Source organism: Hippocampus comes, unplaced genomic scaffold (genome assembly GCF_001891065.2).
Source record: "Hippocampus comes isolate QL1 unplaced genomic scaffold, H_comes_QL1_v1.1 scaffold49, whole genome shotgun sequence".
NCBI lineage: Eukaryota > Metazoa > Chordata > Actinopteri > Syngnathiformes > Syngnathidae > Hippocampus > Hippocampus comes.
In genome coordinates, this window is record NW_017804830.1 from 84,270 (window position 1) to 102,209 (window position 17,940).

General features: G+C 55.5%; 2 protein-coding genes across 2 annotated transcripts in view; one reads left to right on the plus strand and one right to left on the minus strand.

Annotated features, from left to right (window-relative positions):
* The first annotated feature begins 1,352 nt into the window (after positions 1–1,352).
* ano7 (anoctamin 7) lies at positions 1,353–13,409 on the plus strand. Its single transcript, XM_019867539.1, has 24 exons — positions 1,353–1,505; positions 2,627–2,714; positions 2,952–3,009; positions 3,600–3,730; positions 3,819–3,926; positions 4,005–4,141; positions 4,379–4,436; positions 5,066–5,176; positions 5,256–5,421; positions 5,562–5,652; positions 5,769–5,865; positions 5,939–6,082; positions 7,048–7,185; positions 7,254–7,352; positions 7,741–7,843; positions 8,318–8,429; positions 8,646–8,700; positions 8,779–8,876; positions 10,228–10,379; positions 11,696–11,901; positions 11,978–12,120; positions 12,520–12,610; positions 12,783–12,902; positions 12,986–13,409. The coding sequence occupies exons 2-24, from the start codon at positions 2,631–2,633 to the stop codon at positions 13,136–13,138; spliced, it is 2,655 nt and encodes an 884-aa protein (XP_019723098.1). The 5' UTR covers positions 1,353–1,505; positions 2,627–2,630; the 3' UTR covers positions 13,139–13,409.
* A 384-nt stretch (positions 13,410–13,793) lies between these two features.
* The window catches only part of ece2b (endothelin converting enzyme 2b), a 15,586-nt gene continuing 11,439 nt past the window's right edge, over positions 13,794–17,940 (minus strand). Inside the window, exons 14-21 of the mRNA XM_019867629.1 lie at positions 17,305–17,382; positions 17,108–17,211; positions 16,546–16,656; positions 15,478–15,545; positions 15,220–15,410; positions 14,649–14,744; positions 14,368–14,576; positions 13,794–14,333 (exon numbers count right to left, since the gene is read on the minus strand). Coding sequence (XP_019723188.1) covers positions 14,400–14,576; positions 14,649–14,744; positions 15,220–15,410; positions 15,478–15,545; positions 16,546–16,656; positions 17,108–17,211; positions 17,305–17,382 — 825 coding nt within the window. The 3' untranslated portion in view covers positions 13,794–14,333; positions 14,368–14,399. The remainder of the gene's footprint in view (positions 14,334–14,367; positions 14,577–14,648; positions 14,745–15,219; positions 15,411–15,477; positions 15,546–16,545; positions 16,657–17,107; positions 17,212–17,304; positions 17,383–17,940) is intronic.

Below are 17,940 nucleotides of genomic sequence, written 5' to 3' on the forward strand. Positions count from 1 at the left end.
TAACTGTCCCGTTGATCACCGATGTCTGGTCATTCTTGTGCATACTGGCGGATTTTTGTTGCCATTGCATTGCTTCCTCGCTGGATGGTGGCTTGTCATCAGGAGTTGAATCGATGCCTTGTTTTTTAAAGTTTCGTAGATTTGCGTCTTTCCGACTCCAAGTGTCTGCTGGATGTTTTTAACTTTGTGTCCAGCCTCGCTCAAACGGATGCATTTCACTCGCTCCGCTCCAGTCATTCCATTTCTTCTACGTTTCGATGCCGTGATCTACACGACGAAAGTGAATAAAGTTAAAATCATTCACAATTACAGTAAAACGCACGGCAATAAAAACTCACTTACACGTCGTCGTTTCGAATCTGATGATCGAAAAACGCGAAGTGAAAACGTGTCTTTTCCATTGCATCGGGTGGGCGTTGCGTGTATTTAAGCTCCCGCGGCATGACGTCTCAATCCGGGTTACGGCTAGTGGAATTTCTGCTTACGTAGGTTCCGGTAACATGTAATATCGTAGTCAAAATGTTTGTTAATGCATAGGTTTTTATTACGGGTATGGGAATATTTGCTGTGTGTATTTATATATATATATATATATATATATAGGTTAATACATAGGTTTTTGTTCCGGGTGAAGGAAATTCCTTTTCATGGAATTCCGGGGATGGGAATATTTACTGTATTGTGTTGGCCAACCAGCTGACTGAAAACAAACCGATTCCCTGTTGTCTACCACACCGGTTCTGGGTCTGGTTGTCAACCTTTTTTTCAGCGATGTACTCTCTGTGAATTGTCTGATGTGTTTCACTTTGGAACTCCAAGTGATATGTCTGGAACTATTTGGGGGGAAATTCAATTCAATGAAGATTTGTGTACATAAAAAGAATTAGCAACGTCTCTTCGTTTCAAAAAGATATCATCACGTAATTTTAAATAAGAAACTGCTTGAAAAAAAATCATCTTAAAATATCTTTTTTAATAATTAAAAAAAAGACTGACAAGATGAGCCACTGTCAACACTGAAGATTGAATGGTTGGACTAAACGGACTCTTTTTGCATTTAATGAGACACTTGGGCTTGAGCTTCACTGAGGATCTGTCACATGGTGGCAGGGACGTAACTGTTGCGATCAAGCGCTCTCTCTTTCCAAAACGCTGGGACCGCTGCTCTCTACCGAATCGAGCGAGAGTTGAGCTTTCTTGCTCGCAATGTTTTCAAACTTCAGGATATTCCCGGTCTAGGCAGCAGGAGGCGCTATTCACTTGCACACTTCCCCGAACAAGGTGGGGCCACTGGAGGGCCAATCAAAAATTAGAACCGCAGCTTCAGCCCACGCTCCCCTCCCTCCCAAACAAACTCAAACACACACACACAGATAGATGTGAATAGGAGGGCAGAGGTGCGAACATCTACCAGCTGCTGACTGAAACATCTGAGGACAGCAACACACCAGGATCCAGGACTCGGGTGAAGGTGAAGACAGCGAGACCTGAGGACCGGCTCACAGGTGAGTTTTGCAGTAAAGCTGACGGAGTTGCTGACGATGTCGTGCGATCGAGTGGCTCGTGACAAACGGGAACGTTTGTTGGCTAAGGAAGCACGGTTACTTTCTCAGTTCAACCACTTTTGTGATGTCTGGAAGACGTTAAAAGCGGGACGCCCTTGAACTTATAGCATTTGAATGAAAAGCGAACTGAAGCAAGCGACGGTGGCCCTCGGAAGTCCTCGCTTGTTGACCTGGACCGCGAGAAACTCGATGCGAAGGTTAAGATTGTTGAAACCTCGAAACGGTCTCATCCCACCATAGCTCTCTGAGCTGCTCCATCCCTATGACGGGTACATTGGCAATAGCTAAGGCCGGTAGTTACTTCTCGATATGACCTTTCAAGGGATGACGAGCTGTGCAGTCGGTTCTCCCTGCTGTGTGGGTTTGTTTTGTTTTGTGTTTTTTCGACGCTTGGCCCTAAATGCAACGCTAAGGCCGGCCAGTCTTATTTGGTTGACCTTGAGTGACACGACAGGCACGGCAACTCAAAGGCATTGTCATCACGAGGCAAGAAGGCGGAGGGCGGGCTGCTGAAGAAGCATGCAACGCCTGCCTCCCCGCTTACAGGAGCCCTCGAGGCCGGCCCTCTGTTCATCCGCGGCGGTCCGCTTTGGCGCCGGTCCCAAAAAGACCGACTGCAACGGCCAGTTCGGACCGCCGAGAGGATGGGTGCTTCGCCCCTGCCCGCCGCTCTTGAGGACTCTTTTGGGACGTCCCGACCGTATTCATTGTCGTCGCTTTGTGACCTCGTGTTAGTTGCCCAACTGGCGGTGCTCGATATCACCACGTTACCGGACACGTTTCTTGAAGATTGGCCGCACGACTCGCACAATCGTCATCGCATTAGCATCAGCGCACCGCCGGTCGTCGTGCAGCACAAAAGCCACCGGAACGGAACGTACGTTTTCCAGTAGGACCGAGAGTCGTTCAGCAACGGAGCGTCGTGCCGGAGCGTTGGTACTCGACCAATCTAGATGATCGTGATTCCGATCAAGACCGGCCTCGCTGCCGCAAACCAAATGAAGACGAGTGAACATTCAAATGCAAATGGGAAGCTGCGCTGGTGACTTGTACTGTTTCAGGACGATGAAGATGCGAGGGGATCAGGAGGTGAACACTCTGATCAGCTTGGAAACCAAACCAGATGTGAGCTACGGCAGCATCGCCACGGTAACTTTTCACATCCTTCGTGGTCTCTCTCGTCGTAAAGTCTTGAGCAGTTCGTTTCACGATTGCTTGCGGTCGGGGGGGGGACAAAAACAAAGCCATGTTTCCGCTGCTCGTTAGAAACAATGGCCTCGGTAAGAGCAGGAAGTCAGTCGCCTGTGTGGTCACAAGAATGAATGTTGACGCCGAACGAGACGGAGGGGAAAAAAATGTCCTAACGTCACTGTGTACGCTTCCCAGAATGCTGCTGTGCCGCCGCGGGACAAGAACACGTTTAGCGACGGATCCACTCGTGTCGGTGAGTCAAAGACACGTTAGCGTCAATATTAGCTGAACAAACAGGCGTGACTTCCTCCGTGTTTGACAAGACACGAAGTCAGCGGCAGCCAGGAGAAACGATGCAATACAGAACGCGCGCTCGCCGGGAAAAGGCTCAAAAGGCGCGTGCGCTCCACATGCTGCACTTGACGCTACGCTCCACTTGTTCAAGCCGAGTTGTCAAAGGGATGGCCCGTGGGACGGGACCCTCCCGTCAGTTATTATTTGGAGCTTCTCAGGCTCCCGATAGCCCGGTCCGGCCAACTCGAGGGATCGAAGGGGGCCGAGTGCGGCCCCTGAAATCAAATGTCTTTGACGTGAGAAGCCTCAGCTGACGTTGGAGTGAAACGGCGCCAGCCTTGTTGTCCCCCAGCATCAGGTTGAGGGCGTTCAGGTTTGCGCGTTGCATTTCGGACGCGTTTAACATTTGACGTTTAGCTTTGTTTGCCGTTTGAGTTGAGGGAGGGAGGTCGGGCGACATGGAAATTCCTCACGCGACCTAAACGGGAGGGTGCTCATTTGGTGGATGGAAACATGAAAAACGGCGGATGCTGTGTAATCCCTGGGCAGATTTTGTGCTGGCGTGGGAGGAGCCTCGTAACCCCAACGTGGAGGACGGCAAGGCCGTGAACCCCGGTCACAGCAAGTGGAGAGAAACTTTCCTGAGGAAACTGAGATTCTCGGGACTCCTGATGGAGAAGGTGAACCCGAAGGCCCACCTGAAACGCTTGCGCCACCCACTGAGGGCATTTGATTTGTTGTTTTGTCGCCCGCTTGTCTGGTGTCCAGAGGGACGTGGTCCAGACCAAGACCAGGATCCGCTTCGTCCTCCTGAGCGCCCCCTGGAGTGTCCTGTGCTACTATGCCGAGGAAATCAGCTTGCGCGTCCCCCTGCAGGTGGGGGCGGACGCTCCGTCGGGTAGGCGGACGGACGCGCGCTTCCCGGGCGTCTTCTGACACGTTCCGGTCCCGCAGGTGGTCAACACTTCGTACGTCAACTGGTCGGCTAGCGCGCTCCAGTACTTGTCGCTGCCCAACCCGCTGGCGCAGGACGTCCCGAATCCGCCGCCGGATTTCTACACTTGCCAGTTCCGGACCAACAAGCTCGAGAGGTTCAAATTCCTCACCGCGCACCTCTGGGGTCACATCGAGGGTCGGAGCGGGAGTTAGAAGAGGAACCGGAACAGGAATCCGAACAAGAGTCAGATCAAGACAATCAGCATGAGTCAGAACTCAAGTCACATCAGAAGTCTGGACAGCTGTCAGAACAGGAGTCGCAATAGTTGAGGACTCACACGGTGAGCTGACTTGTTCAAACGTAAGCCGATGAGTGTGCGTTTGTGTTTCAGGTTTCTGGGCAGTGAGGACAGAGACACCTTCTTCAAGACGACTCAAAGACATCAAGTAGTGAGTGCTTGCGTTTTTGTTCCCGTGCAAAACATCCTGATTGGGTGACTGACCGGTCGACTTCAGGATGTTTCAGTCAGCAGGCGGATGGGGCTCCACCTACTCCGCAAACAGACACCCGCTCGCGCTTACGCATGGCCGTAGTGGACATCTTTTCATCATGTTTGGGGAAAGAAATGGCGGGGCTGGGTCGACAGGAGTTCTGGCTAACACTTTGGCCTGACGCTTCAGCCTCGGTCAGAGAGATGTCGCGGGGACGGCAGGGACACCGGTCCTCACCGGCGGCGGGCAGGCGCAGAACAGACACGCTCGGTTGCTTCTGGGTCTGATCAGCTGCTTTTTTCTTTTTTTTGGATGCACGCATGCACGCGCGCAGGCAAGCGTGGACACATGGCTCTGGTTGAGAGTGTGACTGCGAGTGTGTTCATGTTGTGTGTTTCAGAGTTTGTGTTTTCTGAGCCCAAACATTCTCACGAGGCCCTGGCGGGTTCTCTTCTGGCCGTGACTCTCACAAACGTTAGCGGTAGCCTAGCTTTGCATTAAAGAGTGTGTGTGTGTGTGTGTGTGTGTGTGTGTGTGTGTGTGTGTGTGCGTGCGTGTGTGCGTGCATGCGTGTGCATTTCCTGTAGCTGTATGAAATCCTGGCTCGAACTCCTTACGGCTCAGTGTCCAAAGGCGAGGTGGGAATCGACCGTCTGCTGAGCGAGCAGGTCTTCACATCGGCGTACCCGCTCCACGAGGTACGCTTTCGCCAGAACAAGTAGAAATCCCGCGAAGCCGCCACGAACGGCGTCCCCGTAACAGGTGTCTTTCCTCCAGGGTGACTTCCAGCTGCCCAAACCGCCACTGCCCGTTGAGTCTCTGGCACTCAGGCAAATCCTGTATGGCTACTGGGCTCAGTGGTCCTGCTGGGCTCGGTACCAGCCTCTGGACCACATCAGGGAGTACTTTGGAGAGAAGATCGCGCTTTACTTTGCCTGGCTCGGTAATTCCAAAAACGTGTCCATCAGACAACAATGATAAGCGAGGATATGTTTTCGTGTTTATCGGCCGTGCGTCTCCACGGCTATTGAGCAGATGTTTCCACGCTAACTGGCGCGATGTTTCCACGGTAATGGTCTTTAGGGTTCTACACGGGATGGTTGGTGCCAGCCTCGCTTGTTGGGACTGTGGTCTTCCTGACCGGTATTTGGCTGATGACCACGGACGTTCCAGCGTGTGTAGACACAGCAACGCCTTTGACAACACCATTGTCGCCACACACAATCCACTCACTTTGTGTGTGTGTGTGTGTGTGTGTGTGTGTGTGTGCGCGCGCGTGCGTGCTTGTAGGAAGGAGTTGTGTAACAGTGGCGGCAGCTTCGTGATGTGTCCAATCTGCAACATCTGCTCCTACTGGAACTACTCCAGCATCTGCATCACCTTCAAGGTTCTGCCTGTCCCTGTGACTGTCTGACCGATCACCTGACTGAGTTTCCGTCTTTGCGACGGTCTGCCTGCAGGCGGGTATTCTTTTTGACAACGGGGGAACGGTCTTTCTCAGCGTCTTCATGTCCTTGTGGGCTGTCACGTTTTTGGAGTACTGGAAGAGAACGTGTTCATCTCTGTCCCACCGCTGGGACTGCACCGATTTCCAGGACATAGAGGTACCCGCAGCACACCTGCACCACACCCGCACGTCACACTTTCTATTCGCTTTCGCATCAGCATTAAAGGCGAGTGGCCTTATGCGGACTGCCACATGAGCAACCCGGAAAACAGTTCACGTGTGCGCAGCCATAACAAGTGGGTGATGCCAGACTGCTCTGATCCCCAACTTTCTTCATCGCTGGTATCGTCAGACTAAAGTTGAATCCATTTATTTGAATTTTGGAATATATACACACGCACACAGACACAGTATAATCCAGGGCCAGCGCCGGTCAAAGATGACCGTGGTTTTGATCCGCCCCTTCTCCTGTGCTGAAACATCACCGCCTGTGGCTGAACGAGCCAGTGCGCTAGGGGCGCTCTCTGGTCATACCTGTGAATTGTCGGTCTCGCCAATATTGCAGCGCTCTTTTCCGCGGGTCTGCTTGTCTTCTGCTGTGCTGATTGTCTCCCCCCCACCTCGCTGACATTAGTTGCGTAGCCGCGGGATCCTTCCGGAGGTCGCTGTTGATCGCAAAAGCCTTCCTGTCCCTCTTGCAGAACTTGAGTGTTGAGTTCTTTGTCCTTTCACCGTGCGCCCAGGATGCAGTGGCTCCACCTCATGCGGAAAGGATTTCGTGTCTTCTCTCGCTTGGCAAAGGCGGGCCGTGACTCGCTCCCGCGTCGGAGCGTGGGGAATGACGCAAGCGTTGTAGACGGCCATCTTTGGCGTATCCGATATATGTCAACGCGAACAAATGCAAAAGATCCGAAAGGGTCAACTTTGGGAGCTCATCCGGTGTAAAACCAAAGACGGTGCAGCCGTTTGAATATTTCCGCAGGTCCTCTGTCCCAGTCCGCCGCCATAAGACTCCGCCAGTCGCCCGAAGCGGAAGGAAGGGCCTTGTCCCGTTTTAGCCCGAGGCGGAATCGGCCCGCGCGTAACCCCGCTTTGTCCGTCACCCTCCGCGATCTTTGGCAGGAGCGGCCGCGACCCGAGTTCACGGCCATGGCGCCCATGACGATGAGGAACCCGTTGACGGGTGCGGAGGAACCGTACTTCCCCGAGAAGAAGCGCTTTAACCGAGTGCTGACCGGCTGCATGATCATCGTCATCATGGTGAGACTTTGGGGGTCTTTGGAAAGCAAAAGGGGGCGGGCGCAGACGCTCAACTTGGCTGCTTGCAGGTGGTGGTGGTCCTGATGTTCCTCATCGCCATCATCCTGTATCGCTCCATCCTGAGCATCGTCATCTCCAAGTCCAACCTCAGCTTCTTCATTTTCTCCGTGAGGGTCGATGCGCTAAACGAGTGCAAAGTGACCGAGGTGTTGCCTGAACCCTTTAACAACCGCCCAACCGATCGGTAGAGCGCCTTCGCTCCAAAAAGCATTCATGACAAAGAGAAAAACAGCAGCCATCCCTCAAGCTTTGTCTTGGACCGTTCTTAGGAAGTCACGTTTCCTCCCGTCTTTTGCCTTCATGATGCTCTTTTACTTTGGAACCGTCGAGAGACATCTCGACCATGCGATACAAACTCCATTGTTGTCGCTGTAGCCGGCCAAAGGAACTTTTTGGTGTGGGTTTTTAAAGGGTTCAAATGTAGAGGATTTGCAAGGCATTCCCGAGGGTCTGGGTCCTCGTCGAGGGCTCCGTTGACTCGCCGTCTGCTTCCAGGCCGCCAGGATTGCCAGTCTGACGGGATCTGTGTTGAACCTGCTGGTCATCCTGATCTTGTCTCGCGTTTACATCTCCCTGGCGCACATCCTCACCAGATGGGGTCAGTCCCTTGCACCTGGCCCGCGGGCACCGTGCGCCCGACTCCACTCTCGTCGCGCGTTGAAGACGTTTCACCTTGCATCCGAAAGGCTTGTTAAAAACAAACCCCCCCAAAAAAAAAAAACCCAGCAGTAACAACAACAACGCCCATGCCGGCCGCGTGCCCCGCGCACAGAAAGAAATAGGCAACCGTGTCATCAAATGATCCACGCATCAGTCAGTTGACTCATCAAACAACCCACAAAGCGATCAATTCGGGTAACTAACAACAAGAACAACAAGCACGTGGCCCCGGCCGAGGCTCCGACCTCAAGAAAGTCCAAAAGTAGGGAAAGTCCGCAACCGAGACGGAGAGCCCAACAAGCCGTTCGGATTCAACGTTAAACGTCTTCCACAACGAAACGCCGGAGTCCAAAACGGATCACATATGTGCCGTATGTGTGTGTGTCTTTGGCCGTGCTTGCGTGTGGGTCAGAAATGCATCGTACTCAGACCAAATACGAAGACATGTTCATCCTCAAAGTGTTCGTGTTCCAGTTTGTCAACTTCTACTCGTCTCCGGTGTACATCGCCTTCTTCAAAGGCAGGTAAGCAAAAAAACCTCTTTCAATTGTTTTCTTCTTTCGAGCGAGCAAGAGTCCGCTCGTCGACCCTTGGCCGGCGGCGTCGGCCTTTTGTGGTTTTGAGGGGCTGCCGATTGCGCAGGGAAGTGGGACGCGTTCTCCGGACGGGCCGGGCGGTAGTCGGGGTTGCCCTCGGGCCATCTGCTACCGGTGAAGCCGCGTTCTGTGGCTTGTGCGTAGATTCATCGGCTACCCGGGGAAGTACGTCACGCTGTTTGGAGTGCGCAATGAAGACGTGAGCGCCGCCCGCCCACCGTCGCTCGCCTCTTCTACGGCTCAAACTAACCGTTGGACTTGCGGGTTGTGACAACAGTGCGGCGCGGGTGGCTGCCTCATCGAGTTGGCCCAGGAGCTGCTCGTCATCATGGTGGGAAAGCAGCTCATCAACAACATCCAGGAGTTCCTCTGCCCGTAAGCTCATACGCCAAGCCAACGCAGTACAACATCCACTTCGAACCCGACTCTTCTCGTCCGGCTCCCTTAGCTCAGGGGTCCCCAACCTTTTTTGCCCCACGGACCGGTTTAAGTCAGACATTATTTTCAGGGACCGGCATTTAAGGTGTGGCGGAATTAATACAACAAAATAATATGGTATGAGCTGCATGAAAACTGTGGTGTTTTCGAAATATTATAATAAACACAAGGAGCGTCTAATCTGGTCGCAACACTCTTATCGCTCTGGTAATGTTTAATGCCTTCAAAATACGATACAACGCAAATTCAAAGTGCATGAAAATGACGACTCACCACAGCCCCGAGCTTGATTTTCAAGGTGTGACGGAAATAATACAACAAAACTATATGGTATAAGCTGCATGAAAACTGTGGCGTTTACGAAATATAATAATAAACACAAGGAACGTCTAATCTGGCCGCAACACTCCGATCGCTATGGCAATGTTTAATGCCTTCAAAATACGATACAACGCAAATTCAAAGTGCATGAAAATGACACTCACCACAGCACCGAGCTTGATTTTCTGCAACCAGACGGCCCATCTCGGGGTAATAGGAAACAATGACACCTCAAGTGTGTGGTTTATGTCCAGTCTACTTCGTAATTTTGTTTTCGTCGCCGTTGCTGCAGAAAACCCCCTCCTCACACAGGTAGCATGTCGGATATAGCAACAGTGCTATTGTGGCCATCTCAGAGTATTCAGCCATAATTTTAATCCAGTTGTCTTGAACGTACTTTTAAGGCCGCCGTCATTTGCGATCTCCAGCAGTTTTTTTTACTCATTTTGCTCTGGCGTTTTGTTTTGAAGTAATCGGTCACGTGAAGGAGAAGCGGGGCTTGACGTGTGTCACGCGTAACACAGACGGATGTAACGGAGAATCCGGTAGTTTTTCAAAATAAAACATCTTTCGTCTTCCGAAATAAATAAAACGGAATTAAGGCAAGTTCTTTCGGTGCGGCCCGGTACCAAATCCCCTGCGGACCGGTACCGGTCCGCGGACCGGCGGTTGGGGACCCCTGCCTTAGCTCACTCGCGCGCTGTCTCGCTGAACCCGAATGCCACCTCCGCGCCGAGCGTGTCCACGAACGATACCGAGCCGTTGTTTGTCCGTCCGTATCTAACGTGGACTGGCGACAAACCAGTTGCTTTCGACCGGTCCGGGATGTACCCCGCCTCTCGGGACAGGGCCCGGCACCCACCTCACCCAAACGAAGAGAAGTTCCTCCAAACACGGAGGGCTCTTTCGAAGGGCTTTTGGCCGCCGCACCGTTTCCTGCCTCACCGCTTTGTTACGGGCTCGGCAGGAAGTTGAGGGCGTGGTGGCAGAAGAGGAAGAGAAGCGGGAAGGCCAAGGAGCCGGAGGAGCAGGAAGGAACGGAGCGGGGCATTTGCCCCTGGGAGGTGGACTACCAGCTCCTGCTCTGCGAGGGGCTCTTCAGCGAGTACCTGGAGATGGGTGAGTGGACACGCCCTCCGCTCCGGCGGGCCCCGCTGGGGCATCGCGAAAAGGCAGCGGCGGGTCACGTGAGTTGACTCCACTCAGATTGAACAGGCCAGTCGGGACTCGCTGGGCTCAATCTTTCGAAAGACTCCGCTTGACTTTAACGTGAAGCGGATGAGATCATCATCCATTGGAGACTGTCGGACAGCCAAGGACTCTTTACAGGTCAGACCAAAACCCAAAACAAAAACCGTGCTAACTGACTGTGGCCAAGGTCCCGCCTGGGCAAACAGGTGGAGTTTTGGGGTCACGTTGAACGAGTCCAGGGTCAGGGCGTCACGTATCTCGGAGGGAAGGCAATTGCAGAGATTTGGTTTTGACGGCTCGCAGATTTCCGTCCGCAAAGGTGCGTGGCCTCATGCGGCTGACGGCGGAGCGGCGCCTCGGGTGATTTCTCTTTTCTTGCCTTTGAACTCAAGTCGATGATGCGACTTGCTCAATTGACGAGTCTTGCCTGTTTACATCTGTACTACGAGCTGTCAGAGCGCCACCGTGCTAGGAAGCGGGGCGCAGAGACCGCCCCGTGAGGCGAGTATCACAAAGATGATTTCAATTGAATGGCAACACGCAAGGTTTGCAAGCGGAAGCTAAACTGGGACGGCTCACGAGGAAAGCCCCAAAGAAAAGGAAGCGAGATGAACTTGACCGTTGAGCTCGAGCAAGGAGCGAGTTTCCTGTCGGTCGTGCGTTCCACTGGCAAGAGAGCAAAGTCAGATACAATTCGGAGAACTGTTAGGAACCTTCCAAATGTGTCAGATACGGCTAATGCGCGAAGACGTATGCTGACCGAGGAGGATGGTGTGACTTGACGCGGAGGGCAATTAATGACTTGACTGGACCTGCCTGATATGCAGTGGGTGCTCTCCTTGTACCTTAAAACTTGAGGACTAAGACTCCCCTCGCCCCTTCCACAAAATTAAAAAAGAATAATAATCATAAGAATAAGAACAATAATTATAAGGACAAGGACAGAGCAGCGTGGTTTTGTTGTGTTTTCGTGCTGGCAGCAAAAGCAAAACAAAACAGCCCACATTCAAACAGCTGTCCAATCTGAGCCACAACAGTCCAGCAGGGACAGCATCTGTGCCGGTGATCGCTACTGTCCTGCTGCTGTCACCGGGTACCAGCAGGGTAGTCGAGTCACCCCGTGCCCAAAGCGAGACCGGCACGGAAACACAACAAAGGCAGTTTTGGGTTTTGTTTTGGATGGCCGCGTTGAGACTCACCGGGCGTCTCCTGGTCGCTTCCCCCTTCCCGCTTGCGCTTCTCAGTCATTCAGTTTGGTTTCATCACCATCTTTGTGGCGGCGTGCCCTTTGGCTCCTCTCTTCGCTTTGATCAACAACTGGGTGGAAATCCGTTTGGACGCGCAGAAGTTCGTCACCGAATATCGGCGACCGGTGGTGGAGCGGGCGCAGGACATCGGCATCTGGTTGGATATCCTGCAGTTCATCGCCTACACGGCCGTCCTCGTAAACGTACGAGCGGAGGATCCTTGCGGACGCGGGCGCACCGGGTTTGCCCGCCGGTTGACTCCGGACTTTTGGTCTCCAGGCCTTGCTGATCGCCTTCACGTCGTCCTTCCTGCCTCGCCTGTACTACCGCTACACCCGCGACCCGGACCTCAGCGGCTTCATCAACTTCACCCTGGCCACGTCGCCGCGCAACCACAGTCTGGAGCACACGTTCACCTGCAGGTGAGGGTCAGTCACGGACGAAAACAAAAGCAATAACGCCGGCGCGGCCGTTGCCCAAGGCAGAAGCGGGCGCCGACGGTTCCTCGGTGGCAGTCGGCGGACCCAAACTTTGTCATCGGTTGTGGGCCGTGGGAATTTGCTTTGTACCACTGAATGCCGACCGGTTATTTTGCAGATCGGATCAACAAGTTTGCTTGCGCATGCGCTAGACTTCATTCCGTGTCACTGCCCAAAGTGCCGATTGCGCCGCGTGGCCTGACCTTAACCCCTCCCAAGAGGAGAAAAATGAGCTCCAAAGAAGAGAGCGCCCGACTGCGGGGGCGGGGAGAAGAACGGCGTTCCTCCATGTTGAAATCTCATACTCGTCGTACTTTTGCCGTCTCGGTTTCTCATCTTCAGGTACCGCGGCTTCAGGGACCAAAACGGCGAATATTTGCCCGAGTATTTTCACCTGCTGGCCATACGACTCAGCTTCGTCATCATCTTTGAGGTCAGTCTCTCTTCTCTCCGCGCGTCTCGCGCTCAGCGCGTCCATCGCCTCGGCATCTGTCGTGACGCGCGGGCTGAACGGGTGGCGTCGGCGGCGTCGCGCTCGCGTTGTCACGCGTTAGCGAGCGCGGAGCCGCGGGTCCTAGCCTGGGGGCTGTTTGCTCCTTCCCCAGCACGTGGTTTTCGTCATCGGCCGCCTCATCGACATGATGGTTCCCGACATCCCCGTGGAGGTGGAGCTCAAGATGAAGAGGGAGCACTACATGGCCAAGGAGGCTCTGGCCGAGAACCAGGTAGGCGGCGAGCAAAGGACGGGAGGTCGGCCTTTCAAAGCGGGACGCGAGCTTGCTTTGCGGGCTTTGTTTGCCGTGCGCAGGCTCTGGGGAGGACGATGATTCCCACGCAGACGACGGACTGGTCGGGCGAACCTCGGCAGCGCAAATCTCGCCCGTCGCCGCTGCCGTCGCCGCCGCCGGACACCGTGCTGAAGATCTCCAAAGAAGCGGATGAGCCGCCGGGGATCTGCTGAGCACCTTTGGCGGGACGTTCGGGACCTTGTGCAGTCATCGTGGAGAGGGCGGCGAGAGGATTCTTCCGCCGTCGCCGTTCCTCCGCCGGACACGACTGAGACGGAGCGCCACGGCAGAGAGTGTCTCCAAGACCTTGGCGGCGACGATCTCGGCTGTCGACACGTGTGATGATGCCGGCGGCTTTTCCGCGCAAGCGTACACTTGGGAAGGCTGAAAATGTGGAGGCAAATGTACCAGTACTCGTATCAACAAGGATATGCTTATGACTTTTTTTTTTTTTTTTGGTCCATCAAATTCTTCCGTGCCTTCCTTTTCTCGGGGATTCGCCCCGGACCTGAACGCGTCCACGCCGGTGACGCCCGCCGGTCATTCAAACGAGGGTTTGGATCCTCCTGGGAGGGCGGCCATTTCGCCCTGGACTGAAAATGCCATCACGGTGCCGGGCGGGCTCGGCTCACGACCCGCGCACGGTCGAGCTCTTCTCTGGGTTTGTCAGGTCAAATTGGCAAGCCGAGCCCGCCCGGCACCCTCGTGTCGGGCGGGCTCGACAGCAAGTGGCAGTACAAGGCAAATATTGGGACTCGACCACGTCTAAATTTGCACACCTCCTTGTTTGAATCAGGGTTTCTCTTCAAATGTCGTGAGATTTTCAGTTCCTTGCAAGCATTTTATTTCAGCCACCGTTTTGTTTTGGATGGAAAGTTCACACATTCAAAGCCACTTTCAAGGTGTTGCGTACGAGCAGTCGCGGAGCCGAATTTTTGGGCCACGGGGATGGACGTCACGGTGAAGGGGCGTCAACGGGATGCGTTGAGCCGTTGGTTACCACGACGACAACAAGAAAACGACAACGGCTTCCCGGCCGCAGGAAGTGAGCCGACTGACCGGAAGTGAGAGCGCCGGCGCGGTGTGGGCTGAGTATTTTCTTCATCGCCGTCAAAACGCCGATGTCATCCGATTCCACCCCAAGGCGCGATCTTCAACCTCGGTCCGACCGGGCCGAGTCAGCGGCGTCCATCTCGATGCCATCCGGGAAGCGAAGAAGAAGCCCGCGCCGGACGGCTCCCTCGAATCAAGCGATCGGGATCGCGATCGGGCTTCTCGGCGAACCGTCTTCTCAGAGCCCGATCGCGATGCGGAACATTTGAACGGGGCGCGCCGGAGGAGGGAGGCGTGCGAAGCGGGGCCGACGGGGAGCCTCGAGGATGGGACGCGGGCGGCCCCCGAGTCGGAGGGAGCGGCGGCGTCCGCCGTCCCGCTCTACCAGACCTCGCAGCGCCTGCCGGTGTTCATGGGGGTTCCGACGGGGCACCGGAAATGCCGGCTGAATTCGGCCGAGTTGCTGAGCGTGCCGATGACGCGGTAGCGAGGCGGACTGTGGGGGTCGGTCACCAAACCCTCGTGATCGCTCTCCGGGGTCCGGACGGAGCACCACACCTGCAAAACGCAGCGCGCGCATTTGGGAAACTCCGAGCGGTGCCGCCGCTTGCTCGTCGCCTCGATTCTCACCTGCGCAAAACCGACGAAGAAGAGCTGCTCGTTGGTCAGGTTGACGGCAGGAAGTCTCTTCTCCTCGCCGTTCTTGCCGACCCACGTCTGATACGCCTGAACACAAGAGCGGCGGCGGCGGCGGCCGCAACAAACGTGTTTTGCGGGGACGTTGACGGCGCGGAGCTTTCGGCGACACCCATCTGACCCGTTTCTACGTTCCGGTCCCACTTTTAGGAAAGGCGAATTTTGAAAGTGAAGCATCAAATCTGATCAAGGTTATTTTGATGCTTCGCCGCAGCAAAGGAGGAAAGGGGAGATGAAACGACCGTTGCGTCCCAAACAACAGGGAGCGTTTCTTGCTCCAATTCAAACAGAGGACGGCGGTGCCGTCTACGACCGGCCTCAACCTTCGTCTAGCTAAGAAAAAAAAAAACACGACACGGCGGCTCGCTCCGACCGAACGACGTGAAGAATGAGCTCCGACCGGACCTCCGCAACAAATGGTGAACCTGTTCTCATTAGCGAGGGAGGGATCACGGCAGGTGCGTCGAACGGCATTTCTTGAGCGCGTGAGTGCATTTGGACTCACGTCGTACGCGGCCTTGAGGCCCCCGTTGTCGGCGATGTTTTCCCCCAGCGTCTGCTTCCCGTTGACGCGCTCCGAGTTGATGGCGTAGCCGTTGTACTGCTCCACCATGCACTCGGTCCTGCGGCGGAAGGCGTCCACCGACGAGTTGCGCCACCACGGCTTCAGGTTGCCCTCCTTGTCGTACTCGCGCCCTGCGAGCACGCGCGGCCGACGTTAGCGCCGCTCGGCCGACGGCGGCCCGAATCGTGTCCGGCTCACCTTGGTCGTCGAAGGCGTGCGTCAGCTCGTGACCCATCACCACTCCGATGCCGCCGAAGTTCAGCGCCCTTTGGAACAAAGACACCGGCCGGATGACGACTCCACGACAGAGCCGAGCCGCCGAAGTGGCATCTTGTCGGCCGGTCCGCTCGGTCACCCAAGACGTCTTCTCCGCAAAACCTTACAAATCTTGCCCGTCTCGAGCGGGCGGGGTCACTTGTCGTCAGCCGGGTTTTTGGCACGGCCGCCGACGGCTCCCGAAGGGCCGCCGGCTTTTGAAGGACCTCTCTCTGGCGGCAAGGCTCGAGCCGCCGGCCCCCCGCGCGACTGAGCGCACGCTCAGTCAGACGAGCCGACGGGCCCCGGCCTTTGCCTCGCTGGCGGGCTCCCTCTACCCCTCCCGTGCCAGTGCCCTGGTCCATGGCGACGGTTCTTGACATCCGTCCGTCCATTTTGTGAACCGCTTTAATCCTCACAAGGGTCGCGGGGCGTGCCGGAGCCTCTCCCGGCCGGCTTGGGGCAGTAGGCGGGCGACGCCCCGAACCGCTTGCCAGACCAACAATCATTTGTTCTCACAATCACACCCCGTGGACAATTTCGAGTGTTCAACCAGCCTGTTTTTGGAACGTGGGAGGAAAGCGGAGTACCCGGAGAAAAGCCACGCGGGCCCGGGGAGAACATGCAAACTCCACACGGGGAGGCCGGAGCCGGAACGGAACCCCGCACCTCTGCGCTGTCAGGCCGACGCGCTAACCGGTCGACCGGCGGGCCGCGGCGCGGGAATCGATGGAAACGATCTCAGCTGAGTTCTCGAGTTGTTGTGTGGAGTACGCGTCAAGCGGCCATCGCGCCGTTGAGCCGTTTTGCCACCGTATCCATGAGGGATCGGTCGCGAAAGGCTCATTCGGCAGCTGCGCCCGCACCCGAGACATCAGCAGGACGCGTCCGTCCACCGCTTTTGGGCGCTAACAGGTTGAATTGTCTTCGACAATCGACCAGAGAGCAAACGCCACGACCGACCGGACGCGACGGTGCGACGACAAAGCGTGGGAAAAGCCGGCAACTGACTTGGGATGGTCGCCGGCGTAGAAAGGAGCCTGAAGGATTCCGGCGGGGAAAACGATTCCGTTCTTGGTGGGCATGTAGTAGGCGTTGACCGTGGGCGGAGTCATGCTCCACCTGCAACGACACAACACACCGGTGCCGTGGCGTTTTCCAACCTGACTGGAGGGTGATCAAAGTCCAGTCGGCGTGCGCGTGTGCGCGTGTGTCGGGCAGCGTTCTGATTCAAAAGAAGAACGTGATCCATTTCAAGCCTTTTTTGGGCTTTGGGACGCGCCCCCCTCAGCCGCAGCCAACCCGAAGAAACCTTCGGGTGGAAGATTACGAGCGGGTCCGGTTTTCATTTGGCTGGAGACTTGCGGCCAGTTGTCCTTCTCGGATTGAGTGAGAAATGATCGCCAACTCGGGACATTCTGCCGCTAATTGCCGCAGCAAGTGCGAAAAAGTCATTCCAGCCAAATGCCGTCACGTCGCCAATGATCCGCATTGGAGCGGAACGTCCGATGTAAAACTCTGCGATTCGTGATCTGGCGCGGGACGAGCGCGGTGTGCGGCGGTGTCTTCTGACTGGTCTTTGTTGGGCGTTTTCCTGAGTTGGTCGGCCATGACTCTCGACGAGAAGTTGTAGAAGTTCAACGTGTTCTGGAAGAAGCTTTCTTCGGTAACGTCGTACTGAAAAACACACGCGGACGCCAAACTCGGTCAAAGCCCACCAGAAGAGTCGGCCGGCGACCGCCCGGCGCTCGGCGTGACGGACGAGCTCACCCCGTCGTAAACGTCGTCCAGTTCCTTGGTGTCCATGATGAATTCGGGGAAACCGATCATGTCGTAGATGGAATCTGCCTAACGACAGCGTCCACAGCGCATACGTCAGCACGCCGGCTCCGCGTGTGTGCGTGCGTGCGTGCGGGCGCGGGCGACCTTTTCTTTTGCGGCTCGTTTGGTGTCGTCGTCCATCCAGGCGAGTCGGTCCAGCGTTCGTTTGAAGGCGGCTCGGATCTCGTCGATCATCTCCTCGGCCTGCCGAAGCCCGACGCGGGCGCGCGCAGCAGCGTCAACATGGAAAGGCGACCCCGTCGTCCCTTTTCAAGCGGCCGCGGAAGATCCCAAACCCAAAAGTCACTCATTCTTGGAGGAGCTTTTTAACGCCCGACAAACGAGAGAGCAAAAGGTTTCTCGGGCGACTTTTGGGCTGCCGCCGGGGCGAGCTCGACAAGCGCACGCCCCGGGGAAGCCTTCTCTGCAATGTGGAGAGTCGGATTCAACAGGTGATCGGATTCTAAATGATTTTGCATCCGTAGATGTCGCCTGGAGCTTTCTCCCAATTCTGGGCTTGGGGAGCAACCAAACACATGCACCGGCGCTACGGATTCTGAAAAAAAAAACAAAAAAGTCACTGCA